The 18085-nt window shown below is 38.2% G+C and overlaps 1 protein-coding gene across 8 annotated transcripts in view; it reads right to left on the bottom strand.

Annotated features, from left to right (window-relative positions):
• The window catches only part of Ppp4r4 (protein phosphatase 4 regulatory subunit 4), an 89080-nt gene that overhangs the window by 13510 nt on the left and 57485 nt on the right, over positions 1 to 18085 (bottom strand). For 6 of the 8 annotated variants that reach the window (XM_052738857.1, XM_052738858.1, XM_052738859.1 and 3 more), the window contains 10 exons: positions 17804 to 17925; positions 15605 to 15727; positions 14483 to 14652; positions 14052 to 14171; positions 10768 to 10845; positions 10033 to 10116; positions 8598 to 8780; positions 5811 to 5916; positions 3982 to 4129; positions 740 to 884 (listed from right to left, as the gene is read on the bottom strand). In XM_052738857.1, coding sequence (XP_052594817.1) covers positions 740 to 884; positions 3982 to 4129; positions 5811 to 5916; positions 8598 to 8780; positions 10033 to 10116; positions 10768 to 10845; positions 14052 to 14171; positions 14483 to 14652; positions 15605 to 15727; positions 17804 to 17925 — 1279 coding nt within the window. The remainder of the gene's footprint in view (positions 1 to 739; positions 885 to 3981; positions 4130 to 5810; positions 5917 to 8597; positions 8781 to 10032; positions 10117 to 10767; positions 10846 to 14051; positions 14172 to 14482; positions 14653 to 15604; positions 15728 to 17803; positions 17926 to 18085) is intronic. The other 2 variants (XM_052738860.1, XM_052738861.1) reach the window with 1 other exon arrangement.

Raw genomic sequence — 18085 nt, 5'->3', positions numbered from 1 at the left:
ATTAATCATATAACATTGTCAGTTACATATTAAGTGCAGTTTTTGAAAGCTGAAGCATTTTAAGCTTTGATGTTACTAACCCAAATTTTTTACTATCTTAGTTTTCCAACATTTCCAACCAATCTACATAACAGATCCTCATGCTAGAGCAAATCATACGGCATAAAGTCAGAGTGTTTGGAAAGAGATGTGCTTGGGTGATGCCAGAGCTCCAGGATGCTGGTTCCACCACCTATTGGCATGTTCTCAGCAGCCAGTTATTAGAGATTACAGTTGATTCACCAGTAATGAAACACAATCAACCAAGTATTTCTCAAATACTCTCAAATATAGCTCTAGGGCCTTTACAAAGCCAGGCAGCGCACTGAACTCACTCTGAGGGGTCTTCCCACATACTTCTAGAAACATAACTTCCTCAATTTTACTGCCAGTTCGATTGTGATCACTTGTAAATAAAATCTAGTGAATGAGGTATTGGTCATCATTTGAGCTAGGTTCACAAACACCTTGCAGGTGCTCAGCTCGCCCACAAGGAACTCATACTGCTAGCAACAAAATGATTACCCTTTAGAAATGCCCTTCAAAGGAACTGGTGTACCCGGCATTAGCAAATACATCTGCCATTTAGTCATTCTTACCACACTTGCAGACTATTACCCTATTAAGGTAAGGTAGGGAAGCCGAAGTTAACACTGGCACACTGCAATAAACGTGTTTTCAGAGCAGGAGAGACACTTACTTTTTTCACAATAGCGAGGACATCTTTATCCTTTTCTTGACACAGGAGTTTTCTCACACACATTTCTAACTGCTGGAGGAGATGCATGTCTGCAGGAATCTTCAGAGCTGATTTCACTTTGGGCAGCAGGTAGCAAAGTTTCATTCTGTATTTACAGGGAGCTTAATAATAACTAACAATAATAGGAATGTGCAACTGAAAAAGTTCAAGCTTTAGAAAAGCTCAGAGTTCAATTGTCCATGCAACAAATATGTGTGGAGTGCCTACTAGTTAGAAGGTATTCATTATTCTAGATGCCAAGACACAAAATTGAACCAAACCAACAAAATCCTCCATTCTTCCAGGGTTTGCATTCCAATATGGGACATGGAAAACAGAATGCATATAAAGAAAATGTCAGCCAGAAAGTGGTGAGTCAGTCTAGAAGGCAGTATTAGAGAAGTTAGTAATGTTTTCACTGAAAATATGGTATTCAAGGAAAGACCTAGAAAATCAGAGAGCAAGACACTCAAGTATCTGGAAAAGCATTGTGGCCAAGAAGGAAGGCTTGCCTAGTGATACTCTGAATTAGCAAACTAGCCTCAAGACAGACTAGAACACAGATGAGCTTAGTAGGAGACCTGAGTGGTGACAAGGGGCCCAGTTCATGTGGGGCCTTGTGGGCCACTGTACAGAGCCTGGCTTCTATTTCAAATGCAATGAGAAGCACTGAAGGGTATGAGTGAGGAATAAAGTGACCTAACAACTTTCCTAGTTATCATCTGCTGTTTTGAGATTAGACTGTAAATGGTTAAGGAGGAAAGAGAAGCAATGGGGAAAATCCCAAGTAAGAGCTAATGGTGCATTAGGCCAGAAGGAGCAGCAGAGGTACCCAGAGAAGCCTGCTCTCCGTATGTCTTTTGTGACCAGCAGAGTGGCCTCAGGGACTGCAGATGGGATGACAGAGAAAAAAGGTTTTAGGTTTAGGCCTGGGCAGTGGGAAGATGAACCAGTTGCTTAGTGAGATGCAGAAGACTGCAGAAGGAAGAGATGCAAACAAAGCAGAGCCAGTACTGAATGCTAGACAGATTAAGTCTGGGATGCCCATTAGATATTCTATGGGAATTATAAATATGCAGCTAGCTCAGTAAGCATGTTGTCCAGGATGTCCTTGCAAGAGATAAAGTCAAGAATGCATGAAAATGGTAATTTAAGCATGGGACTGGAGAGATCACTAGCATAATAAGAGAAGAGGAGGAGAGAGATGAGGAGAAATGGGAAACACACTAAGGCACTACCACTGTCTAGATCAGCTGAGAAAAGAAGAAACAAGGAGGTTACAGAATGCCAGGGAGGTGAGCAGATATCTAAGAGAGTGAAGGAATCCTTCCCAAGAGAAGGTTGCCAATGAGAGGTTTGGCTTTGTTAAACTCCAACTCTCCCTCTTTTTAGTCTAGTTCTGGGGAGGGATGGTAGGCAGTTGTCTATCTTACAGCTAGTGGATTCATTTGTTCATCATGTGTTCTACAGGTTAATTCTCCAGGTGTTTCTTTTGCAAATCTTAAGGCAGCTAAGTCCCATTGCTAAGGTTTCCAGGATGCTGTCTGGGCAGACCTTCAGCCAAGAGCTTTTTCTGTTTTTTTGTTTGTTAGTTAGTTTGTTGGTTGGTTGGTTGGTTGGTTGGTTGGTTAGTTGGTTGTTTTTGAGACAAGGTTTCTCTGTGTAGCTTTGGTGCCTGTCCTAGATCTCGGTCTGTAGACCAGGCTGGCCTTGAACTCACAGAGATCCTCCTGGCTCTGCCTCCCGAGTGCTGGGATTAAAGGCGTGCACCACCACCGCCTGACTCAAGAGCTTTTTCTACACAGGAGCCCTTGCTTCTGTGCATCTGAAAGGTGAAGAAGCTCTTCTCTGAGATTCTCAACACTGTGGTCTCCATCTCAATCACTATTCAGAACAGATACTGGAGACATTGTAACTAAGAACCCTCAAGTCCACTCCAGAGAAATTACTTCACTTCTGGCCACCGAGGAGAAGGCTCCTCAATATCAATGTGATTTTCCCAGCCTTGATGGTGTCTAAACGCAGTAAATTAAATGTTAAAACATTTGTGTAGAAAAGCACACAAAACATAATTCACTCTTTATTACCCAAAGTATATCTGGAAAACATTTTGATTCATGGGCCCACAAGATTATAAAGTTCTTGAAAATAAGGACTATCACTTTTAGTAAGAAATACTTTTTAAGGATCTTATCATATTAATAATAATTACTCATCCAGCCTGGCAGGCTGGCTTTGACTTGTGCATGCTCTACCCAGTAAGACAAAAGATCTGAGCTAGCCTTGACACAGGAGGAAGTAGCTTGGTCCTGCCTCAACTTAGTATGCCAGACTTTGTTGACTCCCCAAGGGAGGCCTTATCATCTCTGAGGAGTGGATGGGGGGTGGGATGGGGGAGGAGTGGGGGGTGGGAGAAGCGGGCAGGCGGAACTGGGATTGGTATGTAAAATGAAAAAAAAAAACCTTTTTTTTAAATAAATAAATTTTAAAAATAAATTTAAAAAAAGATCTGAGATATCAGTTAAGAGATTGAGATTTTTATCCCAAGACTATTACCAACCAGGCTATGAAGCCAACTGAGATGTCTACCCATACTATAATATAAACACAGTTCTAACAAAGAGTGAAACACTGCTGCAACACAGATGGAGCAGGAAGCGTCCCATAAAGAGAGAGAAGGTCAGCACAGAGAGATAAGTACGGCATGTCAGATGTGGAAGCCGAAAAGGTGACTAGTAGAACCACTGTTCCATCATTAGCAAGTAGAAGGATGGAACGAAGGAAGGAAGGAAGGAAGGTTGGAAGGAGGTAAGCAAAGGGTGCCAAAATTCAGTTAATATAGGAGGAATATCTTATAACCTTTGTAATAAAGTGGGTAACTACAGTTCACAACAACTCATTCTATATTTTATAAATAAGTAGAAGAGTCGGCTGAAGGCTCTGGGCACATGGAAATGACAAATATTTAAGGAAGTAAAAATGCTAACTATCCTGATATTATTGCTACATCTAATATCCATATATGCTGTATCCCATAAATGTGTGACTGTTAAGTCAACCTTCAAAAACAACTACTAAGACTCTGAAAGCAAGCATCAATTCCTCACTTGACTTAATTAACTAAGAAAAAGAGTTTGCAAACATTTACCACAAAGGACACATGAGAAATGCAACATTTTCAAACCTTGCAGAGCAATACGTACCTGACATTTGCTACAGGGTCATGGGTTAGTTCAATAACAGGTAGAAAGAAATATTTGCAGAAAAATGATTTGGAAAAGATCTCTATGATAAATTCACAGGTATCCAAAAACCGAAGTCTATTCCAATAACTCTTCCCTTGGCCCAACTCTACAAACAACAAAAATACCATAACCTAATTTTCCCTACATGAAATTATATATTACAAAGCTAAACACCAAAAATGTATGCAAAGTTTCATTCTACCTACAATTTATTTAACAAATACAATAGATAAGAGAAAATAGTCATTATATACTCTAGGTTTGTAGACTACAATATTTACTAGGAAAAGGTTTTATTAACACTGGATAAATTCAGTACTCATTGATGAACTGTGATGACTGAGTAACTACAGTTACTATGTTTGACTATTGCCTATATGCTAAGTACCCTGTAGACAGTATCTTACTGAAACCTGGAAAACAGTCTGAGTGGGTGGACACACTTAAACCAATTCAAACACAGTCTGCAAACCCTCTAAGGCCTTTCAAACTAAACTAACTGTTCTCTTTTTGTTTCCTTAAAAATGCCTGATGTGAATAAAGTCATATGTAAACTGACACGATTTGTAATATGTGTTATATGCACATAGCATCTAACAGCTGTAGGTCAGTGTTCTAGTATGGAAGGTATAGGGACTCACGAGCCCTTACCCCTAACTAAGGAGCTCATTTTTACATAAGTGTGCAAAGGCAAAATTCTTAATACTTAAAACCAAACTGAAGCTTTTTTTTTTTTTTTTTTTTTTTTTTTTTTAATTTTGTTTTTCGAGTCAGGGTTTCTCTGTGTAGCTTTGCGCCTTTCCTGGAACTCACTTGGTAGCCCAGGCTGGCCTCGAACTCACAGAGATCCACCTGCCTCTGCCTCCCGAGTGCTGGGATTAAAGGCGTGCGCCACCACCGCCCGGCACCAAACTGAAGCTTTAAAAATGAGACTTACTTTAAATTTTAAGTCCCTACTACTACTGCAAAATGAAAACAGAATTAAACAGGCCATAAAATGAAAAATCCAAATATACTGAGCATAATTTTCCTTAAATACAATTTTACAAAAGTATTTTTTTTTTTCCTGAAAAGTGGTGGTTCATGATTAGTATGGTGAATTCTAACAGTCAGGAAATCCTCTTCCTTGTCTGTGCTGGATAGTAGTTTTATTAAAAAATATTTAAGCATAATTCTAGTTAAAGTAAGTGTTTGATGACTAATAAATTCACTAAAAATGTATATATTTGCCACCAGAATTAACAACTTAAAGATTTTTGCCGTGATTTTTAGCCCTTAACAAATCACAAAAAATTTACATGTGTTAACCTAGTTTCTAAATTCAGTCAAATCCTAACAGCTCACTAGCTTCACATTAATATGTGCTGTCAACACCATTCAAGAAAGAATTATAAGCCCACATTTTGTTCATTCAATTAATATTGAAAACAGTATTATAAAATAAATTACTAGATTTAAAAAATATTCTATTTATGCTTTAGTTTCAAATGCTATTTCATCAAGGTAGAAATTAGCCTTTCAACATACATTTATATATTTAAATTTCTCAAGTGTTGGAATTCACAAAAGAGAGCTCTGATTAAATACTATTCTCATCTATGAAAATTTTGATCATGACATAAAGATTTCCAAGATAAACACAAATTAACCTACAAAATTCAACTAAAAGCACTTATCAGATATTCACCACCATCAGCCTATTTTATCTTCGAAAAATGATATACAAAGCATTGCAGATATAATTAAGGTCACTACTTCAGTGACTTTTTTCAAAAATTATTACTTACGTTCAATTAATTTTTGAATGACTTCATGCCTCTGCTCTTGTTTACGATTATATCGTAGAAAAATGCACAGAGTTCGTGCAGCTGCTCTTTGGACAGGTAAGACATTCTTAAAGAAATAAAACAGGAAAGACAATTACACTACCCTAAGATATGTTCTCAACAATTAATCCAAATCAATTAGCAATTGGCTAAATGAGAAGTTCTCATGGTCTTTCAAACCTTGAGCTCACACCCTTCTAGAGGCATCTCTGCTACCTTATGTTAATGTCACTCAGGGAAATAAGATAGACATCACAAGCTAATTCAATCTCATAGTCACATCCAAATCATCCACGTTAGACTATCATTTCCCTGCCACCTCATTCTAAATGACATGTTCCTCAGCCACCATCCTTTCAGCCAGTGGAATATTACTATTTCTACACATCCAACAAACATTTCCAGGAGCATACCACGTGCCAATTACATCACCAAAACTGTACCACTTTTAACGCAGAAATTTAGAGATCCATGTTTAGATACATTGCTGAAGAATTTGGGGGCTGGCATCATTTCTAGGGCTGGAGACTAAATATCTTAGCCCAGGAGGTACAATGTTATTCACTGTCAGGGCTGAGGAAGCTAAATTTTCTATGCCTACACAAAAGCTGTAATGTTTAGTGTGGACGTAAAGGTTCCAGAACTCTACAAAAGGGTATTAATATTGAAGAGTGCCACCAAGCAAAGCAAAAGGACCCAGCCAGCTGACAGATTGCATTACCAGTATTCCAAACCCTCTGTCCTTCAGATTCCCATCACACCACTATACAGAGCCTTGATTCTAAATGAATTCAACCAGTTACCTTTACTGGAAATTAGAGGGAAAAAACAAATACCTTAAAGAAAATCTCTAAACCAGGTCTACTGTGTCCATTGTAAACTCATGTTCACCATCCTGACTTACCTATCAATATTATAATATTCCATCACTGAAACCCAGACTACTGTAGTGGGACTCTCTTGACATGCAGTGGACAGCAGCTGTGTAGTGTAGAGACAGTGGTGCTGGTTGTGCCCTCTTACATCTACACAAGTGTCCACTCTACTGGGCACTATGCTATGTGACACTGGTAACTGATAAATACAAAATCTTCTACGGTTTAGAGCTGAAAATTTAATAACAGTACATAAGCAGAACTATAATAGAGCTTAAATGAATTTCAGACTGTGAACTAAATAAAAGCCTGTTCCTCTCTTCTTTCATTTGGTTTAGTATGACAGAATTTCAAATGCATATATACAAGATATATGAAATTTATGCTCAGTTTATGCCTCATGTAATATGTCTTATAATGCAAGACAAATATCTATTTGGGACAGAAATCAATGATAACGGCCTCCGAACAGCTTCCATGAGTTGTCCCTGACTTTTACATGTGTCATGGCACCTGTGTGCCCTTACACAGACACATATGCACACACAGTAAACAAATAAATAAATACAAAAGTGACAAGGGTTACTCTTGTCAAATCACTTTTTAAGATTATTATATCTACAGCACAATCCTCGATTTCTCAGATTTCCATTGCTATGTGTGATGGACTTGTTGGGTGGTGGGTAATATATTATGCTGCTTATTTTAAGTTGAAAATAATACCAATAATATTTTCTCCTTTCTAAATCTTTGAAACTAAAACTGTTTTTGAATTTTGGAGATGACTCTTGAATTCCTCATTTCCCTTTTATGAAATGAAAAGTTAAGATACTTTAGGTCAGATTATAAAGTAGAAACATACGTAAGGTTTTTGGTTGGTTGGTTTTGCCCTGCTACAGGATATTGAACCTATGACCTTATGCATGCTATTCAAGTACTCTAATGCTAAACTACATCCCCAATACTTGCAGTTTAAAAAAAAACAAAAAAACTTTCAAAACTGTTATTAGGATGTCATCATGTATACACAGTGGACTGCAGGTCAACAGTCCTTTCTGGAAGTGTTATAAAAGGTGGACAACTTCGTGAGGTTCTCATACAGTTGTTTGGACAGCAAGTTGTCACTCCTTCACTTGAATAGGCTAGCTACACTAAGGCATCCATACGTTCAGTGTACCTGTCCTTCGGCCCTATAAAAGACACAGAACACACGCAAACAGGGACTGCTGGGGGTCTTGGGAATAAAGGCCTGGCAGATAGGAGATGCTGACATTGTGGGTACATTCAGAAGGAAGAGCAAAGCAGAGGTTCTTTTGCAGTTGACATTACTGAGTCCTGTCAACCTTTCTCTCCAGAAATACTATAACAAGTCTGAGGTAAAGGGCAGGAGATGTAGCTCAGATGGTTGAGTACTTGCCTGCATGCATGAGGCCCTGAGTTCAATCCCCAACACCACATAAACTAAATATGGTGCCACACACATATACTCCCAACATTGGGGAGATATAGGCAGGAGAACCAATGTCACCTTCAGCTACATAATCAAATTGAGGGCAGACTGGGCTACCCATGCACTGCTTCTGAAAACAACACAGAAGTGTGAGGTGAGTCTATCCATACTCTTCTGAGAGTGGACAAAGAGTATGTGCAACTTGAGTCCTGTTCATACTTCCCTGCAGCTAATGGTAGAAGATCAAATGGTAAATCAAGGAAGCAGAGGAGACTTGACTACTCTCTCAGAGACCTGCGGAAATGCTGCCCTTCCTTCCAAGCTGACAGGAACCAAGGTTTGTGTGTCTTAGAAAGGTGAAGAATTTGGTAATGACAAAATTAATCCCAAGTTCAAAACAATCAGAGGAAATGGAGGGCTCACATTTGTCATCATGATGGTAAACATTCTTTGTAAGAAACGGTAATAAATCTGGTCGCTCGATATGATGTGAGGCAGACAGGCATATTTCTGCAGCAGCTTCTCATGGGTCCTCCACTTCAGAGAGGCTGCAGCTCGCTGCTCAGCAGCCGTGAGTGCAGGAATCAAGTCAGGCAGAGAAGATAACTGGAAAGAAATACAAGGTTGATGGTGACTAAGCCATCAACTGCAGCCTGTAATGGAAACATACACCAGGGAAGGGCTTCGGAGTTTAGAAGCCATCTCAGCTATCACCAGGAAGTAGTTATCACACAGAATCAAATAGTTAAGAAAAAAATGCTTGAGTAAAATTTATGGCACCAGGAAATGAAATCTCTAGAGCCAGGACTTATTATTCTTCCTTGGTGGTTACCAAGGCAACAATTCTAACTAGAGCAAAATTCCTTTCATATCACTCTGGGCAAGTTTGACCTTCTAAATTCCTACCCTTTGTCCTACTTGCTATACTTGTAATAATCATTAATACTGAAAATATGAATACAAATTCCAAAGACAATAAGAATTGTGGTAGCTGCAGAGGGCAGCTCATGCTGCAGCCTTCACAGGCACCAGCATGGCTATGCAGCAGGTGCTATTGTATTTAGCTGCTTGTATGTTTATTGTAAAAACAGTAAGTTTAATGATTAGAAATACTGAAATATTTGAAAAGGGCCTTCCTTTAGAACTTTTCAAGTACTCTACATACTCCATACAGCAGAAGCACAAGAAATAGCCTGAGAGGAAAGGAGTGGGGTAACTTGGAAGATTTCGTTCCTGCATCACTTCACCATCTGGGAAAACATAGGTGTGTGGTGCCTATGGCTTTTTGGCCTTCAAATTCCTTAATAACAGGACAGAAATTGAGAGCTTAAGTTGTTTCAAATTAATTGTCGGTATCTCACAGTAATCCTTCTAAATATGGCTCAGAACTAGGAAAGTAACCTGTCCTTCCTTCTATAGCATAACACTCATGCAAACTTGTTTACATACATTTACCTTTATTTTTTAATTATGTGCATGTGTGTGTGGTGATGGAGGGATGCAGTGCTGCAGGAGGCCATAGGAGGGCACTGGATTCCTTTGGAGACAGGAGTTAGTTACCTGTGATCATGAGGTGCCCAATAAGGGAGCCGGCATGGAAGCCAGGCCCTTTACAAGCGCAGTAGAGCTCTCAGCTGCCAAGCCATCTCTCTACACCCCTCGTGTAAATTTTAAAGCCAGCTAGGGATGAACTATCTGCCATTCCTGGGTCCTGACAAATACACAGAGGGTCGAACACTGGCCAGCACCAGGGCAAGCACTATTTTAATGTTTCTCACACATTCTTTCACTATTTCCTCACAACCACCCTGTACAATAAGATGACAGACTTCTAACTTTTCTGAAAGATGAAATTTACCTTATTTTCTTGAACACTGCTTTCTCCACCAATAGACATAAGTTCCAAGATTTCTGGCAGGTGATTTATAAGAGCATCTAGTACCTTTTAAAGAGATATTGATTGTGTTTATAATGGTTATTATTTGTCCTCTAAATTAGTTAATTCCACACTTCAGTTTATATACAGAAATATTTTTGACCAAACAACATTAGGAGTATTTTCTATTTAAAAAAATAATAATTGTAGCATCCACTTATCTAAACTGGAGAAAGGTAATGTCTTTAAAACTGTCACATCAGGTGACACCCTTAGGTATCATGTGATGAGCTAAGTCCCCCCAGGCTAACAGTCATTTTGGTGAATAGGATGTGCCAAACATAGCATCAGATGGAAGAAATTCAGTATCTTTGTGAGTCTATGTACAAGGTAAAATACTCTCAAAAAATGCTTAGCAAAAATCCAAAATGTGATATGATTATTAAGAGTGAACAGAACCTCTAGTAGAAAAATGCAACACTTATCAGGAAAAAAATGTAACAAAGTATCAATGGTGATTTAATTAAAGGTTCTTTTTTGTCTACTTGTTGGCGCTTCCCAAGTTTCCTTAATAAACAACACACACTTCCACTTTTAAAAGCAGATGTACTGGAAGTCCTAATTTCTAAGATCATCCCAGTGATGCAGTGACACGGGTGCTGATATAGTGTGACTTAACATAAGAGAAGTAAATACCAGAGTGGGGACTTGTATTACCTCCAGTGATTCATCTTGTAATAGTGTTATCAGTTCTTTGTGTATTAAATATACTCCAGAATTCAGAAGTTTAGATACCTAAAACATAACAATAAAACTCTCAGATTTGAAACCATATAATGCTAAGATACATATTTTTCAATACATTCTTGTTAAATATTCCTTCTACAGAATAAGTTACAACACAAATACAACAATTTCTGGTAAACTGAGCTGCCTAGATCTGTTTCCTAACATGCTAGTATGTATGACCACAGGGCAAGATGTGCAGAAGTGGGGAGGGAAAGTACCAAGGATAAGATTACCACCTCTGGAACTTCTGCACCAGCCTGTAACAACCCCCAGACGCCTCTAATCCACACTGTCAGTCCTAGGACAATCAAAGGGTCTGACGAATAGCCGAGGCATACAGGCACTCACTCCCATTCAAGCTTCTCAGTGACAGAAACTGGACTGAAGAAGGCCTTTAGTGACATTGGGGTGGAGTGACTCCCAGCAAGGCAGTCTTCCTCATCCCTGTCAGGGACTGTCCTCAGTCTGAGAGGAACTGACAGTCTACCAGTCTAGACCAATGCTTTGGGTTTCATCCCATGAAGTAAACTCAGAGCCCACAAAGGTGAGTTCACTCATTTGTACTCTGCCTTTTAAAGGGTGGGAAAGAAGATAAACTATCCTGGGCTTGGGTCAGTTTGTTTGCAGGGGTTGGGGATGGGAAGATGCCTGAGTAAAGAAAGTGCTTTAAGATCTTTGGCTTTGGGTTGTTTCTAAGTTGTTAAAAATATTTTCAAACTGGCGTTTTCTGAAAAATAAGAATAAAGTTACAATATAGTAATTATCAAATCTAGCTTTAACACTAGATCAGAAAACTGTAAATACAATGGGAAATTTTCACTATTTAAAGGGCAAAATAAAATAAACCCTTTGTTTCAGGGAACTGAACATTACTCTTAGCCTACACACATTAGGTATGACTGTGAGAATATGAAAACTAGACATTCATAAAATTCATAGAACAACCATTTCCAAAGTGACTCCTTTTACAGAAATACTGATGTGTGTGCATGTTGTTTAGTCTGCTATGAATTATAACTAAAATCAAAGATTAAACAAAGGCAATAAGAGAAACTAACATTTGCCTAGATATCCTCAGAGTCCACTCCCATGCAATTTTCTCTGAAAACTGCATGGTAACCAACCTAACGAACAACAACCTGCAAGTGCCACTGGAAGCACATTCTGCCCTTTCCTCCTCCAAACTTAAGCTTTTGTGGGTCAATTTACAGAGACGATACAACTGTGTAACATTGGGATGACTTTAAATAATCGTATCATTTAAGTGGAAGACTTCCTAGACTTTGTACTATGATTTCATCCATGTCAGAAAAGTGTAATTTTTTTATATTTTTATTTCATTGCTATTCATTTTTGCATGTGTTTTGGTGTGTGCATGTGTATGTGCATATTCACATGTATGTGGGCACATGAAGTTGATGTTGGGTATCTTCCTTGATCACTCTCCACTTTATATATCGAAGGTCTCTCACTTAAACCTAGGGCTCCAGATTCAGCTAGTTTAGCTAGCTAGCTTGCTCTGGAGATGCCCTGTTTCTGTCTCCTGAGGGCATGGATTACAGACAGGCTGCCATGCCCACCAAGATTTACATGGAATATGAACTGATCTTCACACTCAGGCAAGCACTTTACACACTGAGCCATCTCCTTAACCCCAGAAAAGTGCTATTTTAAAGAAGTAGAGAATATGACTCAACAGCCTGAAAAAGCTTAAATAACATTTATAATGATGCTATAAATATCCTTCATTCTCTCAGCTAATCTAGTAGTGCTTTGACATGGGGTACAATGCAAGTAAGATGATGAAATATTCTTACTGGCAATAAGAATTTACTATAGCATTTACAAGGAAAGAAAAAATTTTATATCTATTATAAAGAGGCTGTCATGATTATTTTGAATTGACAAGTTATAGCTTATATATTGTGATGGTTAATACTGATTGTCAGTGTCACAGGATCTAGACTTCCTCTAGCAGACAAACTTCAACACCCATCTGTGAGAGAATTTCTAGGTTAGATTAGCTTAGGTGGGAAGATCCACACTGTCTTAATTATTAGCTTCAGCTGTCAACCTGGGAAGTCACCTGGGAAGAGGAGCTTAGCTGAGGAATTGCCTGGATTAGACTAGCCTAGGGTATATGTATGGAGCACTGTCTTGGCTGACAGTGGATATGGGAAGGCCCAGCCCAAACTGTGAGAAAGCTAGGTGAGAGTCATAGAGCAAGCCTGGAAAGCAGCATTCCACCACAGTTCCCGCTTTGAGCTTCTACTTGAGTTCTTGCCTCGACTGCCCTCAGGGATGGGCTATGATATGGAATCGTAACCACGTAAACCCTTCTCTCCCACAAGTTGCTTTTGGTCCTGATACTTAGTAGAGCAGCAGAGAAGCAAACTAGGACACACTCTAATTACAGGCAGCACCATCCATGGCCTGCCATTCTGGACTAAATAAAAAAGAGGAGTTGGGAGCAGCATTTATTGCTCTGCTCCCTGTGAACTCCAAGTGGCAGCTGCCTTCTGTTCCTGCCACCAGACCTTCCCCACCATGATGGACTGTGCCCCAGACCTAAGACCTAAAGTCAACCCTCTTCTTCAACTGCTCTTGTCCTGTATTTTGTCACAGCAATGAGACAAGTGGTGGACATACGCCTGGCAACTGTTACATACATGTGTTTTTACTGCCATCCTCTGAGAAACAGGCCCCTGATTTCAACTTCAAAGATGAAAGTTAATTATGTTCACCATAAAACTTTGTTTTACTTTTAACATAATTTATGGAAAGTTATACAACTGAAACTAAAAGTAATGCTCATAAAAATTCACTTACAGTAAAAGCAATAAATGTAAATAATTTGTTACTCAATTTTCCATTTACCCTAAAACTACTTAAACATAAGGGTAAAGTACAAATATGATAAAGCATATAAAATTATAGCTATCATAATGTCTGCCTTAAAGTAAGTATTCAAGTTTAGATATGCTGAAAAATAGGTTAATGAGTAAATGAATATAATGTATTTATGTAAATGGATTCTGTAAACACACTAAAAAGAGAAGAGAATTATGGGAATTCAAAAATAAGACTTAAAACTATAACATGAAAGCGCTATGGAATCTCTATCTCATAGCACGTCTGTAAATACAGCACACAGAATATTAAAACAGCATCTACTATACACAGACAGAATCAACATGTGTTCTCAGACTTACTTCATAAAAGCAAATAGCAATAGTGTATCTGACTGGTACTTCAGGGTCATGACAAAGGCAGAAGAATGTAGAATAGAGTTCCATGTGGAAGTTTTTAGGATCAACAAAAACAATCATGGCCTAGTGGAGGTGGAAGGAGATGAATGGGAAGGAGAGAAAAACATGCATCAATACCTAATATAATCATCTCACTAAAACTGAAATTATATCCTATTAAGCATATTTAATAAAAAATTATGTTTGTAAAACCCAAATGCATGCACATAATTCTGATTTACATACAGAAATATAAATTCCACCAATATTTGCTGAATACTTCCTATACAGTTAAACAGCAGGTGTCAGAGATGTAAATATTTTAATGCATTCTACTCATATATTTTAAAGTCATAATCAGCACACCCAGTAAATACAAACAAGTATTTTATTACCGGAAAGTTGTAAGCACAGTTCTTTCGTACTGAAGTATATTTCTTCTCCTGCTCTGCAATTTGGGATGGAATCTGGTTTTCATTGTGGCCATTTTCTTGTTGCAAACCCAACGTACAAAGTTTCTTATAAAATTCCAAAAATCTCAAGTGCTGATCTGGAGTGAAAATTCCTAAAACAAAGGTAAAACCTGTGTCCAACATTTCAATTGTAAACAAAAATTTAGAAAAAGAAATTCAAAGTGCAATAAAAACATATGTAGAACAAAATCTTTAGGCATAATGGTTACAGATGGTTCGTAATTATAGCAATGAGCAAAGAATTACTCTGAAGAAAGCTAACAGGTCATATTTTTTCACCTTATAATAATATTTTAATTTTAAAAATGCAAACTATAGAAAACAAGAATCATGTCTACATTAGTCACACAGCTTGTGGAGAACTAAGACATCATCATCATCAGGATTGTACTTACAATACTGCTGTTTATTTATGGTAAATGTTTTAAAATCTGCAGGAAAAATGCATATGTATCTACAGAGAAGGAACCTAAGCACCTAGCCTGGAAGATGTGAAAGTGACTAGAAATACTATTAATTAACAGAATGGTTCCATGTTCATCAGTTCTCTTAGCACTAAGAATCTGCTGAATATTATAAAACACTTTTTAATTACCAGATGTCTGCAATTCACATAAAGTATATTACTATGCTAGATAAGAGCTTAATTCTTACGTGGTTACAGTAAGCTAAGAGTATGTTCAAATACCTCAACTCTTGGGTATTGGTCTACATTCTAAGCTGAACTAGTCACATGCTATATTTATTATTTGAAAAATGGCTTTAACGTTATTCTCACTACACACCAGCAGTTAACATACCTGACCTCCTATTAGCACACTCCAACTTAAAGATACAAAATGCCCAGAAATTCCAAGGGCTATGCTTATTTGACTCTTTCAAACAAGGTTCCATTCATGAAAATGTCATTTCTAGATGCGTTCTAAATTACATTACCATAAAACTTCACACACTTGAGAACAAGTGCTCCATGTAAAGAACTGACTGAAGTGAGTAGGAGCAGGAGAGAAAAACAACTAGTCTTGCAAGCCCTGTGTAACATACCATAGAGTCCATGGCATAGCTTTCCTAAATGAAAAGATAAAGAAATAAGAATTGATTCATCTGCTTTGAAAGATTTTTCACAGAATGATTTCACTAAGGGGAGTATAGTTTGACTTCTGTCATCTGAAAGACAAAACAAAACAACATATAGTTTAGAGCTAGTTGCTCACATTACCATGTGGAAACTAACACACATATACCCTCCAGAAGAAACACGTCTATGTTGGACTAACAATGATAGAAATATTTGATAACAGTGACAGGAAGTGGCAACAAGGGGTGAGATCACCAGAAACTTTAAGTTTGGACTTCTAAGGAGTCACTGAGGAATGAAGATAGGGTTATCACAATTAAAACAATAAGGTGACTGAGATCTTGAGTCTGAACCACCAGAAGAATTCTAACATTTTCAATTTAAATAGAAAGATGGCAGGCCCAGGAAACTTCTAATTCTCTCTTTCATTCATCCCATGACACATTTAACTATTATTTTTTAAATCAAAGTCAACTTGAAATGTAACCTGTCTACTTAATTTTATGTTCTTACTTAGCATAAAATTAGATGGCTTTTAGAAGTTGTCCTATTCTTTAAGTATATCTACTTAAGTCATATGCTGCTGACAGATTAGCAATATTTAAGTCTCCCTTCCAGGCACTCTTGAAAACCCCCACAGTTTGATTAAGTTATCAGACGTGCATCAGTATTTATGAGTAAGAAGCTGTAACAGGGGCAGGACTGTTACTGCTATTACAACTGCTATTACATCCCAATTCAGGGCCTTATCTTCAGTTGTTATCAAATGAAATCCATACAATATTGACTGCTTAACAAAGCAAGCATTATATGAAGGGGGAGAAGTTTTGTTAGATGAAGAATAATAAATGGTCTTAGAACTTAAAGAACAAACCAGCAAAGAAACCAAACACACAAAATGATGAGACAATGAGGTCACCATTTTAAAGAGTGGCATAGGTAGGGGTCTGAAAGCAGGTTTCCTAGATGATCTAGATTTTGCAGGTTATTTGTTCTAACCACCCAGCTCTGTCCCCATAGCACCAAAATAGCCACACACAATATATAAACAAGTGAACATAGCTAAGTTCCAATAAACTTTAGCACAACAGCCAGGATTGAGTGAGCTTCTAAATAACCTTCCAAGCTCTCATGTAAAGAATTTGAAAAGATGAGAGGAAAATGTATTTGAACTGGACACTACACGAAGCCTAGAAGTCATATAGGACAAAAATAGAGAAGAAGGGAAAAAAGAAAACTAGAGGCAAATCAGGAGAGGAAAGTGGACATGAAAGGCCAGTGAGGTGCTGGAATCAGAGCACCAGGAGAAGAGCAGGAGGAAATAAAGGAAGGTCTGTGACAATGGAACCTAGTGCAGTGAAGGGGAAAAGACCAAGGCCAACATTTCCAGTCTGGATCCTGTTGGTGCCCCCAATATTAGAGGCAAGAAGATTCATTCAATTATGTGCAGTTTTGCTCCTGTGATTTATCATATTACCTCAATGATCATTCTGAAATACTGTTGTCTATACTGCAATAATCTTCAGAGGTCCTCCCAGTTCAGACAAAATGTTGATAGACCTAGTGAATCCAGTCCTAATTACACAACTGACTTTCACCCCTCAGTCTTGACATCTAGCCCTCCGTGTTACCTTGTCATGGTGGCTAACATACACAAATGAACTACTTGTGTAGGACTAGACACCGATCTAGGCCTGGGTACACACTTGGTAGGGCAATTAGCTGTTCTGTGGCTTGGTTTGCAGAAGAACAAGAAATGCCTTCTTACACATTCCCACTGAATTATCTACTCCAAATTTCTCCTCCCATGACCAGATTTCTGGCATTAAAACATTATTAAAAAAGAATTCATTTAGGCATGTTATAATCATGTTACAGTCATTTAGACATGTTACAATCAGTACTTAACATCAGTTAGTTGAGGAAGTTAAGGGCTACTTCTCAAGACAAATTCAACTTCTACATGTCAGTTAAGTTTTGAAGACAGAAATATACAGCAGCACTAGATTCCAGGAGGGTAAGAGTAGAAGCATGGAAGACATCAAAAGAGAAGAATCATAAAATTCTAAACAAAAAATGCTGAATTAGTCTTTGCTCTTTATTAGTAATATAAAACATGGGAAACAGTCTTTCAGAAATAAAGATGTCTGCACATGCAGATTTACCTGTATCAAACATGTCAAGCATGTTAACCAAGGTTTCAAAAGCAGCAAGCCGCACACTGCCACTCTCATCCCCAGAGAGTTCTATTAACTCGGGGAGCACCACACTCTTTGTCAGTTCTGTCCTGCACAATAAGCAGTAGAGGAGAGTAAGTCAGATCAGCAAACCTGCAGCAGAGTCCAGTGAAAAGCAAGTGATTAGCCCAGCTGGTCCCAGGGCCCCACTCTTGTCCCCGAGCATGCCATCTGGTTAGGAAAGCAGCCATGGGTGTAAGAAGTACAGGG

This window comes from Peromyscus californicus, unplaced genomic scaffold (assembly GCF_007827085.1).
Source record: "Peromyscus californicus insignis strain IS unplaced genomic scaffold, ASM782708v3 Scaffold_15__1_contigs__length_86483966, whole genome shotgun sequence".
In the NCBI taxonomy this organism is placed as follows: Eukaryota; Metazoa; Chordata; class Mammalia; order Rodentia; family Cricetidae; genus Peromyscus; species Peromyscus californicus.
This window is presented reverse-complemented; position numbering and strand designations above follow the sequence as displayed.